Source organism: Somniosus microcephalus, unplaced genomic scaffold (genome assembly GCF_052327205.1).
Source record: "Somniosus microcephalus isolate GS21.2 unplaced genomic scaffold, FLI_Smic_1.0 unresolved_chr7, whole genome shotgun sequence".
Lineage (NCBI taxonomy): Eukaryota > Metazoa > Chordata > Chondrichthyes > Squaliformes > Somniosidae > Somniosus > Somniosus microcephalus.
In genome coordinates, this window is record NW_028225185.1 from 4,966,903 (window position 1) to 4,984,246 (window position 17,344).

General features: G+C 54.6%; 1 protein-coding gene across 1 annotated transcript in view; it reads left to right on the plus strand.

Annotated features, from left to right (window-relative positions):
- The first annotated feature begins 1,923 nt into the window (after nucleotides 1–1,923).
- The window catches only part of LOC147086418 (extracellular matrix protein 1-like), a 17,641-nt gene continuing 2,220 nt past the window's right edge, over nucleotides 1,924–17,344 (plus strand). Inside the window, exons 1-4 of the mRNA XM_085978522.1 lie at nucleotides 1,924–2,058; nucleotides 8,368–8,750; nucleotides 10,844–11,263; nucleotides 15,624–15,844. Coding sequence (XP_085834648.1) covers nucleotides 1,995–2,058; nucleotides 8,368–8,750; nucleotides 10,844–11,263; nucleotides 15,624–15,844 — 1,088 coding nt within the window. The 5' untranslated portion in view covers nucleotides 1,924–1,994. The remainder of the gene's footprint in view (nucleotides 2,059–8,367; nucleotides 8,751–10,843; nucleotides 11,264–15,623; nucleotides 15,845–17,344) is intronic.

The following is a 17,344-nucleotide window of genomic DNA, read 5'->3' on the forward strand; positions in this document are numbered from 1 at the left end:
GAGGGAGCGCTGCACTGTCGGAGGGGCGGTACTGAGGGAGTGCCGGACTGTCGGTGGGGCAGTACTGAGGGAGCATCGTGCTGTCGGAGGGGCGGTACTGAGGGAGCGCCGCACTGTCGGAGGGGCAGTACTGAGGGAGCGCCGCACAGTCGGAGGGGCAGTACTGAGGGAGCGCCGCACTGTCGGAGGGGCAGTACTGAGGGAGCTCCGCGCTGTCGGAGGGGCAGTACTGAGGGAGCGCCGCACTGTCGGAGGGGCAGTACTGAGGGAGCGCCGCACTGTCGGAGGGACAGTACTGAGGGAGCGCCGCACTGTCGGAGGGGCAGTACTGAGGGAGCACCGCGCTGTCGGAGGGGCAGTACTGAGGGAGCGCCGCACTGTCGGAGGGGCAGTACTGAGCGAGCGCCGCACTGTCGGAGGGGCGGTACTGAGGGAGCGCCGCACTGTCGGAGGGGCAGTACTGAGGGAGCGCCGCGCTGTCGGAGGGGCGGTACTGAGGGAGCACCGCGCTGTCGGAGGGGCAGTACTGAGGGAGCGCCACACTGTCGGAGGGGCGGTACTGAGGGAGCGCCGCACTGTCAGAGGTGCCATCTTTCGGATGAGACGTTAAACCGAGGCCCCGTCTGGTCTCTCAGGTGGGATGTACAAGACCCTGCGGCACTAATTCAAAGAAGAGCAGGGGCGATCTCCCCGGTGTCCTGGGGTCAATATTTATCCCTCAAACAACATAACAACAACCCCCATTTATCGAGCGCCGTTAACGTCCCAAGGCGCTTACAGGAGTGTAAATCAGACCAAATTCGACACCGAGCCACATAAGGAGACATTAGGACAGGTGACCAAAAGCTGGATCAAAGAGGTCGGTTTTAAGGAGCGTCTTAAAGGAGGAGAGAGAGGCGGAGAGGTTTAGGGAGGGAATTCCAGAGCTTAGGGCCCCAGGCGGCTGAAGGCACGGCCGATCTGGTCATTATCACATTGCTGTTGGTGAGAGCTTGCTGTGTGCAAATTGGCTGCCGCATTTCCTACATTACAACAGTGACTACACTTCAAGAAAGCACTCCATATGCTGTGAAGCCCTTTGGGAGTTCTTGAGGTGGTGAAAGGCGCTGGAGAAAGTGTAGGAGTCTCTGCACTCCTAACAAAGAATCTATAACTTACTGGAAGTTAACAAACTGAATTTATTGTCTAAGAACTTTACAAAACAAGAAACGACAGGAGAAGCTCAAAACAGGTCTTTTGTCTTTCAATCCACACGAGGACTGGCTGGCCCCGCCCTCTACCTCTGACGTCATCACGTTTCCCGCCGAAGGGGACGTCACGTGACCCACGTGATGACGTCATCGCGTCAGATCGCGATGTTGTCGATCTAGCTCTGTTTAACCAGAGCCAACTTGAAAGGTAATAACATTGATTACAGACAATTAATGCCAGAGGTAATAGCATTGGTTACAGACAATTATGTAAGTCACTGTAAGAGTCTCTTAGAGGTTTTGCCACAAAATCTTTTTTTTTAACTTATCCAACTTCTTAAACATTTGTGGATGTTTGGGCAAAAACAGACGGGTTTATCCGTGATGCACTCCATGGTTGAATTGCCCTTTGCCATTCGTTATGTAATGGCCACTTGGCAAAAGTATTTCCCTTGGAATTGCAGAGTCCCTGGGTCGCTGCGGCTAATTGTAACGCTCCAGGGATGGTCTGTTTGTGTCAAGTGAAGTATGATTACCCTTGCAGAACCCTTTTGAATGCCTATTGTCAGTCTAAGGTGCGGAGGGATTAACGCTTTAGAAAGCTGAAGCGAATTGGGAAATGCAAGAATGTGAACCAGACGGGGTTTTTTTTTCAATGTTATCTCTGCCTTTTCAAAACTGGGAGGCGTTGCAAATAACTGACACAAGCCACAGGCTTCTGAAACCTGACTCCGCCCGCTATACATAGAGCCCAGTGTCGCTCGCAGGACTGAGTCAGAAAGAGAGAGTGAGACAAGGGACAAGATGTGGAGAGTGCTCCTCGCCGCCCACTTTCTTCTCCTCACTTCTTCCACCTTCGCCGCAGTCCGTAAGTGTGCCAGATTGATCTCCTTTAAGAGATTTTGGTCTTGTTGCAGAGTTTAGATGCGGTGCGAAAGTTGCGACAAAGTTTTGAAACTGTCACAAAGTTTTGCCAGCGCTGGTGTGGGAGGGAGGTGTTGTTCCTTCCCAACTTGGCAGAGGCGTTGTTGATTATTTTTTTTTACTGAACCAGGCTCCCAGACTTGGACAAAACACAAGGGGTTTGATTCCCTTTCTTTGCTCGGGATCAGATCCGGAGCTGCTCCACACCGCCCCACAGAGCTGTAAAGGTATTCTACTGTGGGAATGGGATCTGACAGGGGCTCGGTGAGTCAAGAGCTGGAGCAGGAACCCTGTCCGGCATCAGTCACTGCTGTCGGTGGGTAAGAATTCTCCATCCCGTCTCTGAGTCAGAGAGTCGTGGGCTCGAGTCCCACTCCAGAGATTTGAGCTCCATAATCCAGGCTGACACTCCCAGTGCAGTACTGAGGGAGCGCCGCACTGTCGGAGGGGCAGTACTGAGGGAGCACCGCACTGTCGGAGGGTCAGTACTGAGGGAGCACCGCACTGTCGGAGGGGCGGTACTGAGGGAGTGCCGCACTGTCGGAGGGGCGGTACTGAGGGAGTGCCGCACTGTCGGAGGGGCGGTACTGAGGGAGCGTCGCACTGTCGGAGGGGCGGTACTGAGGGAGTGCCGCACTGTCGGAGGGGCGGTACTGAGGGAGTGCCGCACTGTCGGAGGGGCGGTACTGAGGGAGCGTCGCACTGTCGGAGGGGCGGTACTGAGGGAGCGCCGCACTGTCGGAGGGGCGGTACTGAGGGAGCGCCGCACTGTCGGAGGGGCGGTACTGAGGGAGCGCCGCACTGTCGGAGGGGCGGTACTGAGGGAGCGCCGCACTGTCGGAGGGGCGGTACTGAGGGAGCGCCGCACTGTCGGAGGGGCGGTACTGAGGGAGCGCCGCACTGTCGGAGGGGCGGTACTGAGGGAGCGCCGCACTGTCGGAGGGGCGGTACTGAGGGAGCGCCGCACTGTCGGAGGGGCGGTACTGAGGGAGCGCCGCACTGTCGGAGGGGCGGTACTGAGGGAGCGCCGCACTGTCGGAGGGGTGGTACTGAGGGAGCACCGCACTATCGGAGGGGCCGTCTTTTGGATGAGACGTTAAACCGAGGCCCCGTCTGCCCTCTCGGGTGGATGTAAAAGATCCCACGGCCACTATTTCGAAGAAGAGCAGGGGGAGTTCTCCCCGGTGTCCGGGGCCGTTATTTATCCCTTAACCAACATGGCTAAAACAGATCATCTGTTCCTTATCACATTGCTGTTTGTGGGAGCTTGCTGTGCGCAAACTGGCTGCCGCATTTCCTACATTACAACAGTACTTCATGGACTGTAAAGCGCTTTGGGACGTCCTGAGGTGGTGAAAGGCGGGGGACAAATGCGGTTCAGTACCGCACTGGGTGTGGCATTCACCTACTGCTGTTGCAGCCTCTCTCCACTTGTGTTCTCGGCCCTGAGAGAGCGCAAACAATGATGTGAAACGATGGTTCGTGAGGCACAGCACCCTCGAGGGTCAGCGTCTGCAGGAAGTATTCTGATCACGATGGCAATCAGGCTGTCTGTCGGTGTGCGGGGACCTTGCAGGGGAGATGGACTGACTGGGTAGTGTGTCTTACAGGAGTGAGGCGCTGCTCTGAGCTTGGAGCTCTCTTATTCATCGGTTTCCTGATTCACCACCTTTTCACTCCGTCCCACACTTTGGCGCTTGCATGCGCTCTCGTCCGTTCACTCTTGCTCTCGCTCACGCTCTCCCAACTCCTCTCTCTCACTCCCACGAGTCGTAGGGTCAGGACTAAGGCCATTCAGCACCCCGAGCCTGTCCTTCCCTTCAGCTTAGGAACCGAAGCTTAGTAACTATCGACCACCCAACTCACACATCCTCTCGTCTGCCTCTCCCTCTCTTACACCCTCCCTCTCTCACTCCCTCCCCTCCTCGCTCTCTCCCTCCTCGCTCTCTCCCTCCTCGCTCTCCCCCTCCTCGCTCTCCCCCCCTCGCTCTCTCCCCCCTCGCTCTCTCCCCCCTCGCTCTCTCCCTCCTCGCTCTCTCCCTCCTCGCTCTCTCCCTCCTCGCTCTCTCCCTCTCTCACTCCCTCCCCTCCTCGCTCTCTCCCTCCTCGCTCTCTCCCCCCTCGCTCTCTCCCCCCTCGCTCTCTCCCCCCTCGCTCTCTCCCCTCCTCGTTCTCTCCCTCCTCGCTCTCTCCCTCCTCGCTCTCCCCCTCCTCGCTCTCCCCCTCCTCGCTCTCCCCCTCCTCGCTCTCTCCCTCCTCGCTCTCTCCCTCCTCGCTCACTCCCCCTCCTCGCTCTCTCCCCCTCCTCAGCTATGAAGAGAGACTGGACAGGCTGGGGTTGTTTTCCTTAGAGCAGAGAAGGCTGAGGGGGGACCTGATTGAGGTGTACAAAATGATGAGGGGCATAGATAGGGTGGATAGAAAGGAACTGTTCCCCTTAGTAGAGGGGTCAATAACAAGGGGGCATAGTTTCAAGGTAAGGGGCGGGAGGTTTAGAGGGGATTTGAGGAAAAACTTTTTCACCCAAAGGGTGGTTGGAATCTGGAACTCACTGCCTGAAAGGGTGGTAGAGGCAGGAACCCTCACAACATTCAAGAAGCATTTAGATGAGCACTTGAAACGCCATAGCATACAAGGCTACGGACCAAGTGCTGGAAAATGGGATTAGAATAGACGGGGCTTGATGGCCGGCGCGGACACGATGGGCCGAAGGGCCTCTGTCTGTGCTGTGTAACTCCATGACTCCTCGCTCTCTCTCCCTCCTCTCTCTCTCCCCCTCCTCACTCTCATCCCCCCAGTCTGACACCAGCCCCACAAAATGTGATTGATTCTGAATGCCCTCTATAAATAGCCCTAATCACCTACCCAGGGGCAAAAGGGATGGGCCATAATTGTCACAATAACACATTAAAAGTAACTTCCTCCCCATTTTCCAGACACCATTTTCCCTCTTCACGCTCCCTTGCAAATCTGCCTTTGTACAAATGGAAACCACTGCCTCTCGGGGCAGTCGTGTGTGGCTATAAACTGCACAATCGCTGCAACTCTGTCATTAGGGGAGGCACTGTGTGACAGAGGGAAGCTCTCTGCCAAGACCCAGTGAGTCACTGTCTCCAGTTAGCGAGGGATTTAGTTGCTGTTGAAATATTCTCTGATGTCAGATCTGACTCCACTTGCAATGATATACTTGGACTCCAGGGGTTGAATTTAGGAGGCGAGATCACACAAACTGGGGTTGTACTCCCCTGGAATTCAGAAGGTTAAGGGGTGACTTGATCGATATTACGGGGAACCGATAGGGTAGAGAGAGAGAAACTATTTCTGCTGGTTGAGGAGTCTAGGACTAGGGGGCAGAGTCTAAAAATTAGAGCCAGACCTTTCAGGAGTGAAGTTAGGAAACACTTCTACACACAAAGGGTGGGAGAAGTTTGGAACTCTCTTCCGCAAACGACAATTGATGCTGGATCAATTGTTAATTTTAAATCTGAGATTGATAGATTGTTGTTAACCAAAGGTATTAAGGGATGTGGGGCAAAGGCGGGTGGATGGAGTTAGGTCACAGATCAGCCGTGATCTCATTGAATGGCGGAGCAGGCTCGAGGGGCCGAATGGCCTCTCCCTGTTCCTATATTTATATAGCGCCTTTCACTTGACCAGTACTCGAAATGTGAATGGCGTTATAAATCTCATCATTCATCAAGAAACTGCTCATGAAATAACGCCGGACGGCCAGCTGGTGGCGCCGTCCAAGGAGTATAAATACTCGGGTGTGGGCCCAGCTTGCCCAGGGACATTTTGTAAGACAAGGAACTAGTGAAGTACAACTAGACCGCCATGTTCTGAAACAAGTAGATTAAAGCCTTGCTCTATACTCAAACCAAGTGCGTGGTGAGTTTTATTACATCAAATGGTTTCTGTCTGTTCCTCCTAATTCTCATCTACATGCTGCCCCTCAACGACATCACCCGAAAACACAATTGTCAGGTTCCACGTGTACGCTGACGACTCCCAGCTCCACCTCGCCACCATCTCTCTCGACCCCTCCAGTCTCTAGATTGTCCGACTGCTTGTCCGACACCCAGTACTTGATGAGCAGAAATTTCCTCCGATTAAATATTGGGAAGACCGGAGCCATTGGGCAGGGTTTTCATTGGGCCGTGGAGGCGGGACTGGAGGCGTGTTAAAATCGCAAAATCGGGGGGCACGAGCCCATCCCACCCCCAACCGCCTCCATGCCCGTTTCCCAGGAGGTGGGTACCCGACCCGCGCTGGGAGCCGCCTCCCCGAGGCGGGAAGGGGATTAGTGCCAATTAATTGCCTGTTAACAGGCAGTTTTTAGCCTAATCCCTATTTTTAGCCCTGAAGCGTGGGATTCCCGACGGCTCCAAACCACGCCAAGTTAGCGAGGCAGACTGTCAGGCTGAAGGACTTGGAGGGTTCGAGATGTCCGGTGTTCAGGTGAGTGATGGGTGCATGAGTGCAGAGGTAAGTGTGTTTGGTGTGTTTAAAGAAGTTTGGCTTACCTTTACAGCCTTCCTTCCTTCAGGTCTCGGGAGTCCCTCATCTCACCGGCACAGAAAGCAGAATGGCCGCGAGCTGTCTAAAGTTCCAGCATTCAGCTTTCTGTTCTGGAGAGATCTCTGAATCAGCCTGAGGGAAAGGGATTAACTTGGAGTACAGATTGTCAGTGTTTGACAGCTTCAAAGAACTGCCAGACGCTGATATTTCATCTGTCAAAAGGTCTTGACAGATGAAATGTCAATCTGTGACGTCACCTGTTGCCGGGTGGCCCTTAATTGGCCTGCTGGGCCCGCTGGGCGGGTTCAACAAGGTCAATCAAGGGAAAATCGCGTGGGTTGGCCACAACTCAATGGAGGCGGGACTACAGCCCCGAAAGTTGTAGTCCCGCCTCCTACACGCCTCCAGTATCAAAATCCAGCCCAGTGACTTCAGTCCCTGCCACAAACTCCGTTCCCTAGCCACCGACTCCATCCCTCTCCCTGCCAACTGTCTGAGGCTGAACCACACTGTTCGCAACCTTGGTCTTGTATTTGATCCCGAGATGAGCTTCCGACCCAATATCCTCTCCATCAACAAGACCGCCTACTTCCACCTCCGTTACACTGCCCGTCTCCGCCCCTGCCTCAGCTCATCTGCTGCTGAAACCCTCGTCCATGCCTCTGTTACCCTCCAGACTCGATTATTCCAACACACTCCTGGCCGGCCTCCCACATTCCACCCTCCGTAAACTTGAGCTCATCCCAAACCCGCACCAAGTCCCGTTCACCCATCACCCCCTGTGCTCGCCGACCTACATTGGCTCCCGGTCCGGCAACACCTCGATTTTAAAATTCTCATCCTCGTCTTCAAATCCCTCCATGGCTTCGCCCCTCCCTCCTTATCTCTGTAACATCCTCCAGCCCCTACACCCCTCCCTATTTCTGTAACCTCCTCCAGCCCTACACCCCTCCCTATCTCTGTAACCTCCTCCAGCCCCTACACCCCTCCCTATCTCTGTAACCCCCTCCAGCCCCTACACCCCTCCCTATCGATGTAACCTCCTCCAGCCCCTACACCCCTTTCTATCTCTGTAACCTCCTCCAGCCCCTACACCCCTCCCTATCTCTGTAACCTCCTCCAGCCCCTACACCCCTCCCTATCTCTGTAACCTCCTCCAGCTCCTACACCCCTCCCTATCTCTGTAACCTCCTCCAGCCCCTACACCCCTCCCTATCTCTGTAACCTCCTCCAGCCCTACACCCCTCCCTATCTCTGTAACCTCCTCCAGCCCCTACACCCTTCCCCATCTCTGTAACCTCCTCCAGCCCCTACACCCCTCCCTATCTCTGTAACCTCCTCCAGCCCCTACACCCCTCCCTATCTCTGTAACCTCCTCCAGCCCTACAACCCCCCCGAGATCTCTGCGCTCCTCCAATTCTGGCCTCTTGTGCATCCACCCGATTTCCATCGCTCCACCATTGGCGGCCGTGCCTTCAGCTGCCTGGGCCCCGAGCTCTGGAATTCCCTCCCTAAACCTCTCCGCCTCTCTCTCCTCCTTTAAGACGCTCCTTAAAACCGACCTCTTTGACCCAGCTTTTGGTCACCTGTCCTAATATCTCCTTATGTGGGCTGGTGCCAAATTGTGCCAATCGCTCCTGTGAGCGTTTTACCACGTTAGAGGCACTGTATAAATGCCAGTTGTTGTTTCCGGACCCCGATATTAATGAATATTTTTAATATTGTTTTTAAATAGATCATGGGAAAGCCCTGCCGGCGCATCACGCTATGCTGCAGCAGGAGATTGAGGTGCCGTTGCCCTCGTTCAAACCGGGCGGTGACGTGCCTGGCCCCCACGGGTTCCAGCCCTCGCGGGACTGCGGGGGCTCCCACCCCTGCGAGCACCGGATGGACGGGCCGAAGGTCACCTTTCCGCTGGGGCGACCCAGCGCTGCCAACGTCGGGGACATCTGCCGTCACCTCGGGGAACGGACGGTGTACGGGCCCGGGTCGCTGCCCAGCAGCGGGTTCGGCCACTTACACCGCCAGGCGCACACTGTTAACGAAATGGAGGCCGGCTACACAAGGTGTTGCCGCTCGCTGAATGAAACCGATAAGCTGGCCTGTGCACTGACAGTGGTAAGTTAATTCCCAGCCTGTTGTTCGCTTGTCGTTCCACCCTCCAGTTACTCCCTACAAGTCTCCCATTCTACCTCTGACTCTCCTTAACAATCCCCTTCTCTCTCTCTTCCAGTTTTTAAAATTCTCATCCTCATGTTCAAATCCCCTCCACGGCCTCCTCGTCCCCCTCCCCATCTCTGTAACCTCCTCCAGCCCCTACACCCGCCCCATCTCTGTAACCTCCTCCAGCCCCCACACCCCTCCCCATCTCTGTAACCCCCTGCAGCCCCTACACCCCTCCCTATCTGTGTAACCTCCTCCAGCCCCTACACCCCTCCCCATCTCTGTAACCCCCTGCAGCCACTACACCCCTCCCTATCTCTGTAACCTCCTCCAGCCCTACACCCCTCCCTATCTCTGTAACCTCCTCCAGCCCTACACCCCTCGCCATCTCTGTAACCTCCTCCAGCCCCTACACCCCTCCCTATCTCTGTAACCTCCTCCAGCCCCTACACCACTCCCTATCTCTGTAACCTCCTCCAGCCCCGACACCCCTCCCTATCTCTGTAACCTCCTCCAGCCCATACACCCCTCCCCATCTCTGTAACCTCCTCCAGCCCATACACCCCTCCCTATCTCTGTAACCTCCTCCAGTGTTTGATGGGACAGTGTAGAGGGACCTTTACTCTGTATCTAACCCGTGCTGTACCTGCCCTGGGAGTGTTTGATGGGGACAGTGTAGAGGGAGCTTTACTCTGTATCTAACCCGTGCTTTACCTGCCCTGGGAGTGTTTGATGGGAGAGTGTAGAGGGAGCTTTACTCTGCATCTAACCCGTGCTGTACCTGCCCATGGAGTGATGGGACAGTGAAGAGGGAGCTTTACTCTGTATCTAACCCGTGCTGTACCTGCCCTGGGAATGTTTGATGGGACAGTGTAGAGGGAGCTTTACTCTGTATCTAACCCGTGCTTTACCTGCCCTGGGAGTGTTTGATGGGAGAGTGTAGAGGGAGCTTTACTCTGTATCTAACCCATGCTGTACCTGCCCTGGGAGTGTTTGATGGGACAGTGTAGAGGGAGCTTTACTCTGTATCTAACCCGTGCTGTACCTGCCCTGGGAGTGTTTGATGGGACAGTGTAGAGGGAACTTTACTCTGTATCTAACCCGTGCTGTACCTGCCCTGGGAGTGTTTGATGGGACAGTGTAGAGGGAGCTTTACTCTGTATCTAACCCGTGCTGTACCTGCCCTGGGAGTGTTTGATGGGACAGTGTAGAGGGAGCTTTACTCTGTATCTAACCCGTGATGTACCTGCCCTGGGAGTGTTTGATGGGAGAGTGTAGAGGGAGCTTTACTCTGTATCTAACCCGTGCTGTACCTGCCCTGGGAGTGTTTGATGGGAGAGTGTAGAAGGAGCTTTACTCTGTATCTAACCCGTGCTTTACCTGCCCTGGGAGTGTTTGATGGGAGAGTGTAGAGGGAGCTTTACTCTGTATCTAACCCGTGCTGTACCTGCCCTGTCGAAGCCTTGGAGAGGGTGCAGAGGAGATTTACTAGAATGGTGCCAGGGATGAGGGGGTACAGTTACGCGGAGGGACTGAAGAAGTTGGGATTGTTCTCCTTGGAGCAGAGAAGGTTAAGGGGAGATTTAATCGAGGCGTTTAAAATCATGAAGGGTTTTGATGGAGTAAATAAGGAGAAACTGTTTCCAGTGGCAGGAGGGTCGATAACCAGAGGGCAGAGGTTTAAGATGGTTGGCAAAAGTTCCAGAGGCGACGGGAGGAAAAACCTTTTTACGCAGCGACTGGTTAGGGTTTGGAATGCGCCGCCTGATAGGGTGGGTGGATACAGATTCAATAGTAGCCTTCAAAAGGGAATTGGATAAATACTTGAAGGAGAAAAAATTGCAGGGATTTGGGGAAAGAGCGGGGCGGTGGGGGGGCGGGGAGCTGACGGGATTGCTGTTCGAAAGAGCCGGCGCAGACTCGATGGGCCGAGTGGCCTCCTCCTGTGTCGTACGATTCTATTCTATGATTCTACAATGTTGTTGGGCCGTGTGGCCCGTGTCCGGGCTGCGAAACGCGATGTAATTCTGCCCCGTTTGCTCCCACAGTGGCAGGAGGCCCTGCGCCAGTTCTGCCAGGAGGAGTTCAGCATTAAAACCAAGCATTACCGTTGTTGCAAGGTGGCGGTGGACAAGCGGTTCGACTGCTTTGCCAACGCCGGGTCGTCCCACGGCTACCGGCCCGCCGGCCCGCGGCGGGCGGAAGGGACGGCGGCCACCGCTCCCAGACACACGACTCCTTTGGAGATAAGGATGCCGGAGATCGTCTTCCCACCCGCGGAGCCCGACCGGCACAACATCCTCAACATCTGCCGCCTGAAGAAGTTCCGCCCCCACCACCCGCTGAAGTCTCTGCCGCAGGCCGCCTACGGCTGGCTGCTCCGGCGCGCCAAGGCCGTTAACCAGATTGAGTCCGCCTACACCAAGTGCTGCCGAGGCGCCGAGGCATTGACCTGCGCGCACAAGCAGGTAAGGGGCAGAGGCGGTAACTACGCTGCCTTGGGTGGTTCAAAGCTCCCCGTGCTGATCTCCTGGCCCACTTTAATCTCTCTTCTCGAACACGCCGCTGCCTCGTGTCGTTGTAGCGCTCTCTCGCCTCTGAGTCAGGAGGGTGTGGGTTCCAGTCTCGCTCCAGAGCCTTCAGCCCATAATCCAGGCCGACGCTCCCAGTGCCAGTGCTGAGGGAGCGCCGCACTGTCGGAGGGGCAGTACTGAGGGAGCACCGCACTGTCGGAGGGGCGGTGCTGAGGGAGCGCCGCACTGTCGGAGGGACAGTACTGAGGGAGCACAGCACTGTCGGAAGGGCAGTACTGAGGGAGCGCCGCACTGTCGGAGGGGCAGTACTGAGGGAGCGCCGCATTGTCGGAGGGGCAGTACTGAAGGAGCACTGCACTGTCGGAGGGGCAGTACTGAGGGAGCGCCGCACTGTCGGAGGGGCAGTACTGAGGGAGCGCCGCACTGTCGGAGGGGCAGTACTGAGGGAGCGCCGCACTGTCGGAGGGGCGGTACTGAGGGAGCGCCGCGCTGTCGGAGGGGCGGTACTGAGGGAGCGCCGCGCTGTCGGAGGGGCGGTACTGAGGGAGCGCCGCGCTGTCGGAGGGGCGGTACTGAGGGAGCGCCGCACAGTCGGAGGGGCAGTACTGAGGGAGCGCCGCACTGTCGGACGGGCGGTACTGAGGGTGCGCCGCACTGTCGGAGGGGCAGTACTGAGGGAGCGCCGCACTGTCGGAGGTGCGGTACTGAGGGAGAGCCGCACTGTCGGAGGGGCAGTACTGAGGGAGAGCCGCACTGTCGGAGGGGCGGTACTGAGGGAGTGTCGGAGGGGCGGTACTGAGGGAGCGCCGCACTGTCGGAGTGGCTGTTTTTCAGATGAGACCTTAAACCGAGGCCCCGTCTGCCCTCGCAGGTGGATGTAAAAGATCCCACGGCTGCTATTTCGAAGTAGAGCAGGGGGGAGTTCTCCCCGGTGTCCTGGGGCCAATATTTATCTTTCAACCAACATCCCTAAAACAGACGATCTGGTCATTGTCACATCGCCGTGTGTGGGAGCTTGCTGTGTGCAAATTGGCTGCTGCGTTTCCTACTTTACACTTCAGTGGCTCAGACTCTTTTTCCTGGTCTTCCGCATCCACTGCAAATCCAACCAACAGCCTCACCTCCCCCTGTTCAAGGTTTTACCCTTTGTCCCTCTTTATCTATTGACGCTCTTAGCCTCACTGTCTTACTTGACTGCCCTGTCGTTAAAGCTCCCTCCTGTAATCCTGTTTAGTCCCAAACACTTCCTATCCCCTCGACATCTCCGAATCGCTACAAAGCCCACTCTGTCCAGAATTAGAGTACGACAGTCACACGGACAGCTCGTCCACCGCTACCTTCCAGGCTCTATCTGTCTCAAACTTTCTTCATTACCACTGTGGTTGGCAGTCCCCTGAATCACAGAAAGCACAGAAGGAGGCCATTCGGCCCATCGTGCCTGTGCCGGCTCTTTGAACGAGCTCTCCAATTAGTCCCACTACCCCCTGCTCTTTCCCCACAGCCCTGCAAAGTTTTCCTTTTCAAGTATTTATCCAATTCCCTTTTGAAAGTTACTATTGAATCTGCTTCCACCGCCCTTTCAGGCAGCGCGTTCCAGATCACAACAACTCGCTGCGTAAAAAACATTCTCCTCATCTCCCCCTCTGGTTCTTTTGCCGATTATCTTCAATCTGTGTCCTCTGGTTACCGACCCTCCTGCCACTGGGAACAGTTTCTTCCTGTCTACTCCATCAAAACCCCTCGTCATTTTGAACACCTCGATCAAATCTCCCCTTAATCTTCTCTGCTCTAAGGAGAACGACCCCAGCTTCTCCACATAGCTGAAGTCCCTCATCCCTGGTACCATTCTGGTCAATCTCCTCCGCACCCTCTCCAAGGCCTTGACATCCTTCCTAAAGTGCGGTGTTATGAATCTCATCATCATGAAGAAATGACTCATGAAATAACACTGGACGGCCAGCTGGTGGCGCCGTCCAAGGAGTATAAATACTCGGGCGTGGGCCCAGCTTGCTCAGGGATATTTTGTAAACAGGAACTAGTGAAGTACAACTAGACCTCCATGTTTCGAAACGAGTTGATTAAAGCCTTGCTTTATAGGCAAACCAAGTGCTCAGTAGTCATTTTACATCATGCGGCACCCAGAATTGTACACAATACTCCGGCTGGGGCCGAACCAGTGCTTTATCACCAGATCCTTCCTCCCTTATTCCATTAAAGCTCCTAATCCCCTGTCCCACACACACTCGTCCTCCTCCCCGCGTTGTGAATCAAGACTGACAGTAGCATCCATAGAAACATAGAAGATAGGAGCAGGAGTCGGCCATTCGGCCCCTCGAGCCTGCTCCGCCATTCAATGAGATCATGGCTGATCGTCCAAATTCAGTACCCTGTCCCTGCCTTCTCCCCATATCCCTTGATCCCTTTAGCCTTAAGAAATATATCCAACTCCTTCTTGAATATATCTAATGAATTGGCCTCAACTGCCTTCTGTGGTAGAGAATTCCACAGGTTCACCACTCTCTGGGTGAAGAAATTCCTCCTCATCTCTGTCCTAAATGGCTTACCCCTTATCCTTAGATTGTGACCCCTGGTTCTGGACTCCCCCGCCATCGGGAACATCCTTCCTGCATCTAGTCTGTCTAGTCCTGGTAGAATTTTATAAGTTTCAATGAGATCCCCTCTCATTCTTCTAAACTCCAGCGAGTATAAGCCCAATCGACCCAATCTCTCCCCATATGTCATTCCTGCCATCCCAGGTATCAGTCTGGTGAAACTTCGCTGCACTCCCTCCATGGCAAGAACATCCTTCCTCAGATAAGGCGACCAAAACTGCACACAATACTCAAGGTGTGGTCTCACCAAGGCCCTGTACAACTGCAGCAAGACATCCTTGTTCCTGTACTCGAATCCTCTCGCTACGAAGGCCAACATACCATTTGCCTTCTTAACCGCCTGCTGCACCTGCATGCTTACCTTCAGCGACTGATGCACAAGGACACCCAGGTCTCGTTGCACTTCCCCTTCTCCCAATCTATTGCCGTTCAGATAATAATCTGCCTTCCTGTTTTTGCCACATCCGCCTCTAACTCGCTCTTTCCCAAGATCTCAAACTGTGGAGCGCCCCAAGTCTGCTCTCCTACTCTCCTTTATGTGCAGCGTTAATCAGGGCAGGCGTGCTCGCTCCCGGGCGATTGTCTAAAGGGCGGGGAGGGGAATTTTCCAGCTTGCTTTCCCCTCTTAGTTGGCCGTGGGATTTTTCAAATCTGATTTACCGCCCCCTCCCAGGAGATTACGTGGCGGGATGGGGAGTGTACAGACTGCGAGGCACGCTGCTGTTTGCTCACCATCTGGTGACCCCCCCCCGGCGGCAACGTGTGGGGCACATTCAGACTTGGCGGCGACGCCAGCCTCGGTCGAACAGCCGTCCGACAGCGGCGCCTAAAGGGCGGCCGCTCGGGCGATGGGGGCCGCAGGGCGCCTGTGGAAGCGTTTGCCGGTGAGAGTCGGCACCCTCGGGAAGAGGAGGAACAAGAGGGAGGGGAACGGTAAATCCTTTCACTCGTCCGCTTTGTTGCAGTGACGAGCATAGCCCGGGGAATGTTCGTAGAATAACAACCGAAAATGCTGGAAAAACTCAGCAGGCCAGACAACATCCGTGGAGAGAAATTAGAGTCGACGTTTCGGGTCTAACCCTTTTTCAAAAACGTTTTTCGACCCGAAACGTCGACTCTAATTTCTCTCCACGGATGTTGCCTGGCCTGCTGAGTTTTTCCAGCATTTTCTGTTGTTATTTCGGATTTCCAGCATCTGCAGTATTTTGCTATCGTACTAATGTTCGCAGAATGTTCAGGGGAACGCGCAGAAGGTTACTGCCCTTCTTTGGCTTGTGTGAAAATACCACAAAAGTTTACAGAAGCAACATTAATGGAAAAATAACCCATTCTCTCGCTCTGACTCATTCTCTGTATCACTTTCCTGTTCCTTCTGCCTGTGTGACTTTCTCCGTCTCTTTCCGTGTGTGTTTATCTCCCCCTTTTTTCCTCTCTCAACCCTCTTTTATCTCTCTGTCCCTCTTTATTCTTTCCCCTATTACTTCCATCCTCCTTTCCCGACTCTCCGTACTGCTCTCCCTCCCTTTCCTCGTCTCTCCGCCACCTCTCCCTCCTTTCCTCGTCTCTCGCTCCCTCCTATTTTCCCTCTCTCTCTCTCTCGCTCCTCCTCATCTTCTTCCCCTCTGTACCCCCCACCTCCACCCCTGCCGCTGTCTCCGTCTTTTCTCTCTCTCTCTCCCCAGTGGATGGAGGTGCTGTCCGAGTTCTGTGAGAAAGAGTTCTCGGTGAAGGATAAACACTACCACTGCTGCAAGGTGCGCGGCCATCACAGGCAGGCGTGCTTTCGCGATGAGGCTCCCTACCCCAAGTATGATCACGAGGTGCGGACAATCAGCTTGCAACAGGTGACGGAGCCAGCGATGAGGATATTGTGCCAGAAACCCCTCAAACTGCTGTCAAAGGTGTAAGTGGCAAATCTTATTAAACTTTTTCTTCGACAGATATTTCAATCTTTCTAATGCAGAGCAAATTTAATTTTGAGAAATAACCTGTTTGCTATCAGAGGTTCCTAGGTCAGGGGCCAGATACAGAGTAAAGCTCCCTCTACACTGTCCCATCAAACACTCCCAGGGCAGGTACAGCACGGGTTACATACAGAGTAAAGCTCCCTCTACACTGTCCCATCAAACACTCCCAGGGCAGGTACAGCACGGGTTACATACAGAGTAAAGCTCCCTCTACACTGTCCCATCAAACACTCCCAGGGCAGGTACAGCACGGGTTAGATACAGAGTAAAGCTCCCTCTACACTGTCCCATCAAACACTCCCAGGGCAGGTACAGCACGGGTTAGATACAGTGTAAAGCTCCCTCTACACTGTCCCATCAAACACTCCCAGGGCAGGTACAGCACGGGTTAGATACAGAGTAAAACTCCCTCTACACTGTCCCATCAAACACTCCCAGGGCAGGTACAGCATGGGTTAGATACAGAGTAAAGCTCCCTCTACACTGTCCCATCAAACACTCCCAGGGCAGGTACAGCATGGGTTAGATACAGATTAAAGCTCCCTCCACACTGTCCCATCAAACACTCCCAGGGCAGGTACAGGACGGGGTTAAATATAGAGTAAAGCTCCCTCTACACTGTCCCATCAAACACTCCCAGGACAGGTACAGGACGGGGTTAGGTACAGAGTAAAGCTCCCTCTACACTGTCCCATCAAACACTCCCAGGGCAGGTACAGCACGGGTTAGATACAGTGTAAAGCTCCCTCTACACTGTCCCATCAAACACTCCCAGGGCAGGTACAGCACGGGTTAGATACAGAGTAAAGCTCCCTCTACACTGTCCCATCAAACACTCCCAGGGCAGGTACAGCACGGGTTAGATACAGAGTAAAGTTCCCTCTACACTGTCCCCATCAAACACTCCCAGGGCAGGTACAGCACGGGTTAGATACAGAGTAAAACTCCCTCTACACTGTCCCATCAAACACTCCCAGGGCAGGTACAGCATGGGTTAGATACAGAGTAAAGCTCCCTCTACACTGTCCCATCAAACACTCCCAGGGCAGGTACAGCATGGGTTAGATACAGAGTAAAGCTCCCTCCACACTGTCCCATCAAACACTCCCAGGGCAGGTACAGCACGGGTTAGATACAGAGTAAAGCTCCCTCTACACTGTCCCATCAAACACTCCCAGGGCAGGTACAGCACGGGTTAGATACAGAGTAAAGCTCCCTCTACGTTGTCCCATCAAACACTCCCAGGGCAGGTACAGCACGGGTTAGATACAGAGTAAAGCTCCCTCTACACTGTCCCATCAAACACTCCCAGGGCAGGTACAGCACGGGTTAGATACAGAGTAAAGCTCCCTCTACACTGTCCCATCAAACACTACCAGGGCAGGTAGAGCACGGGTTAGATACAGAGTAAAGCTCCCTCTACACTGTCCCATCAA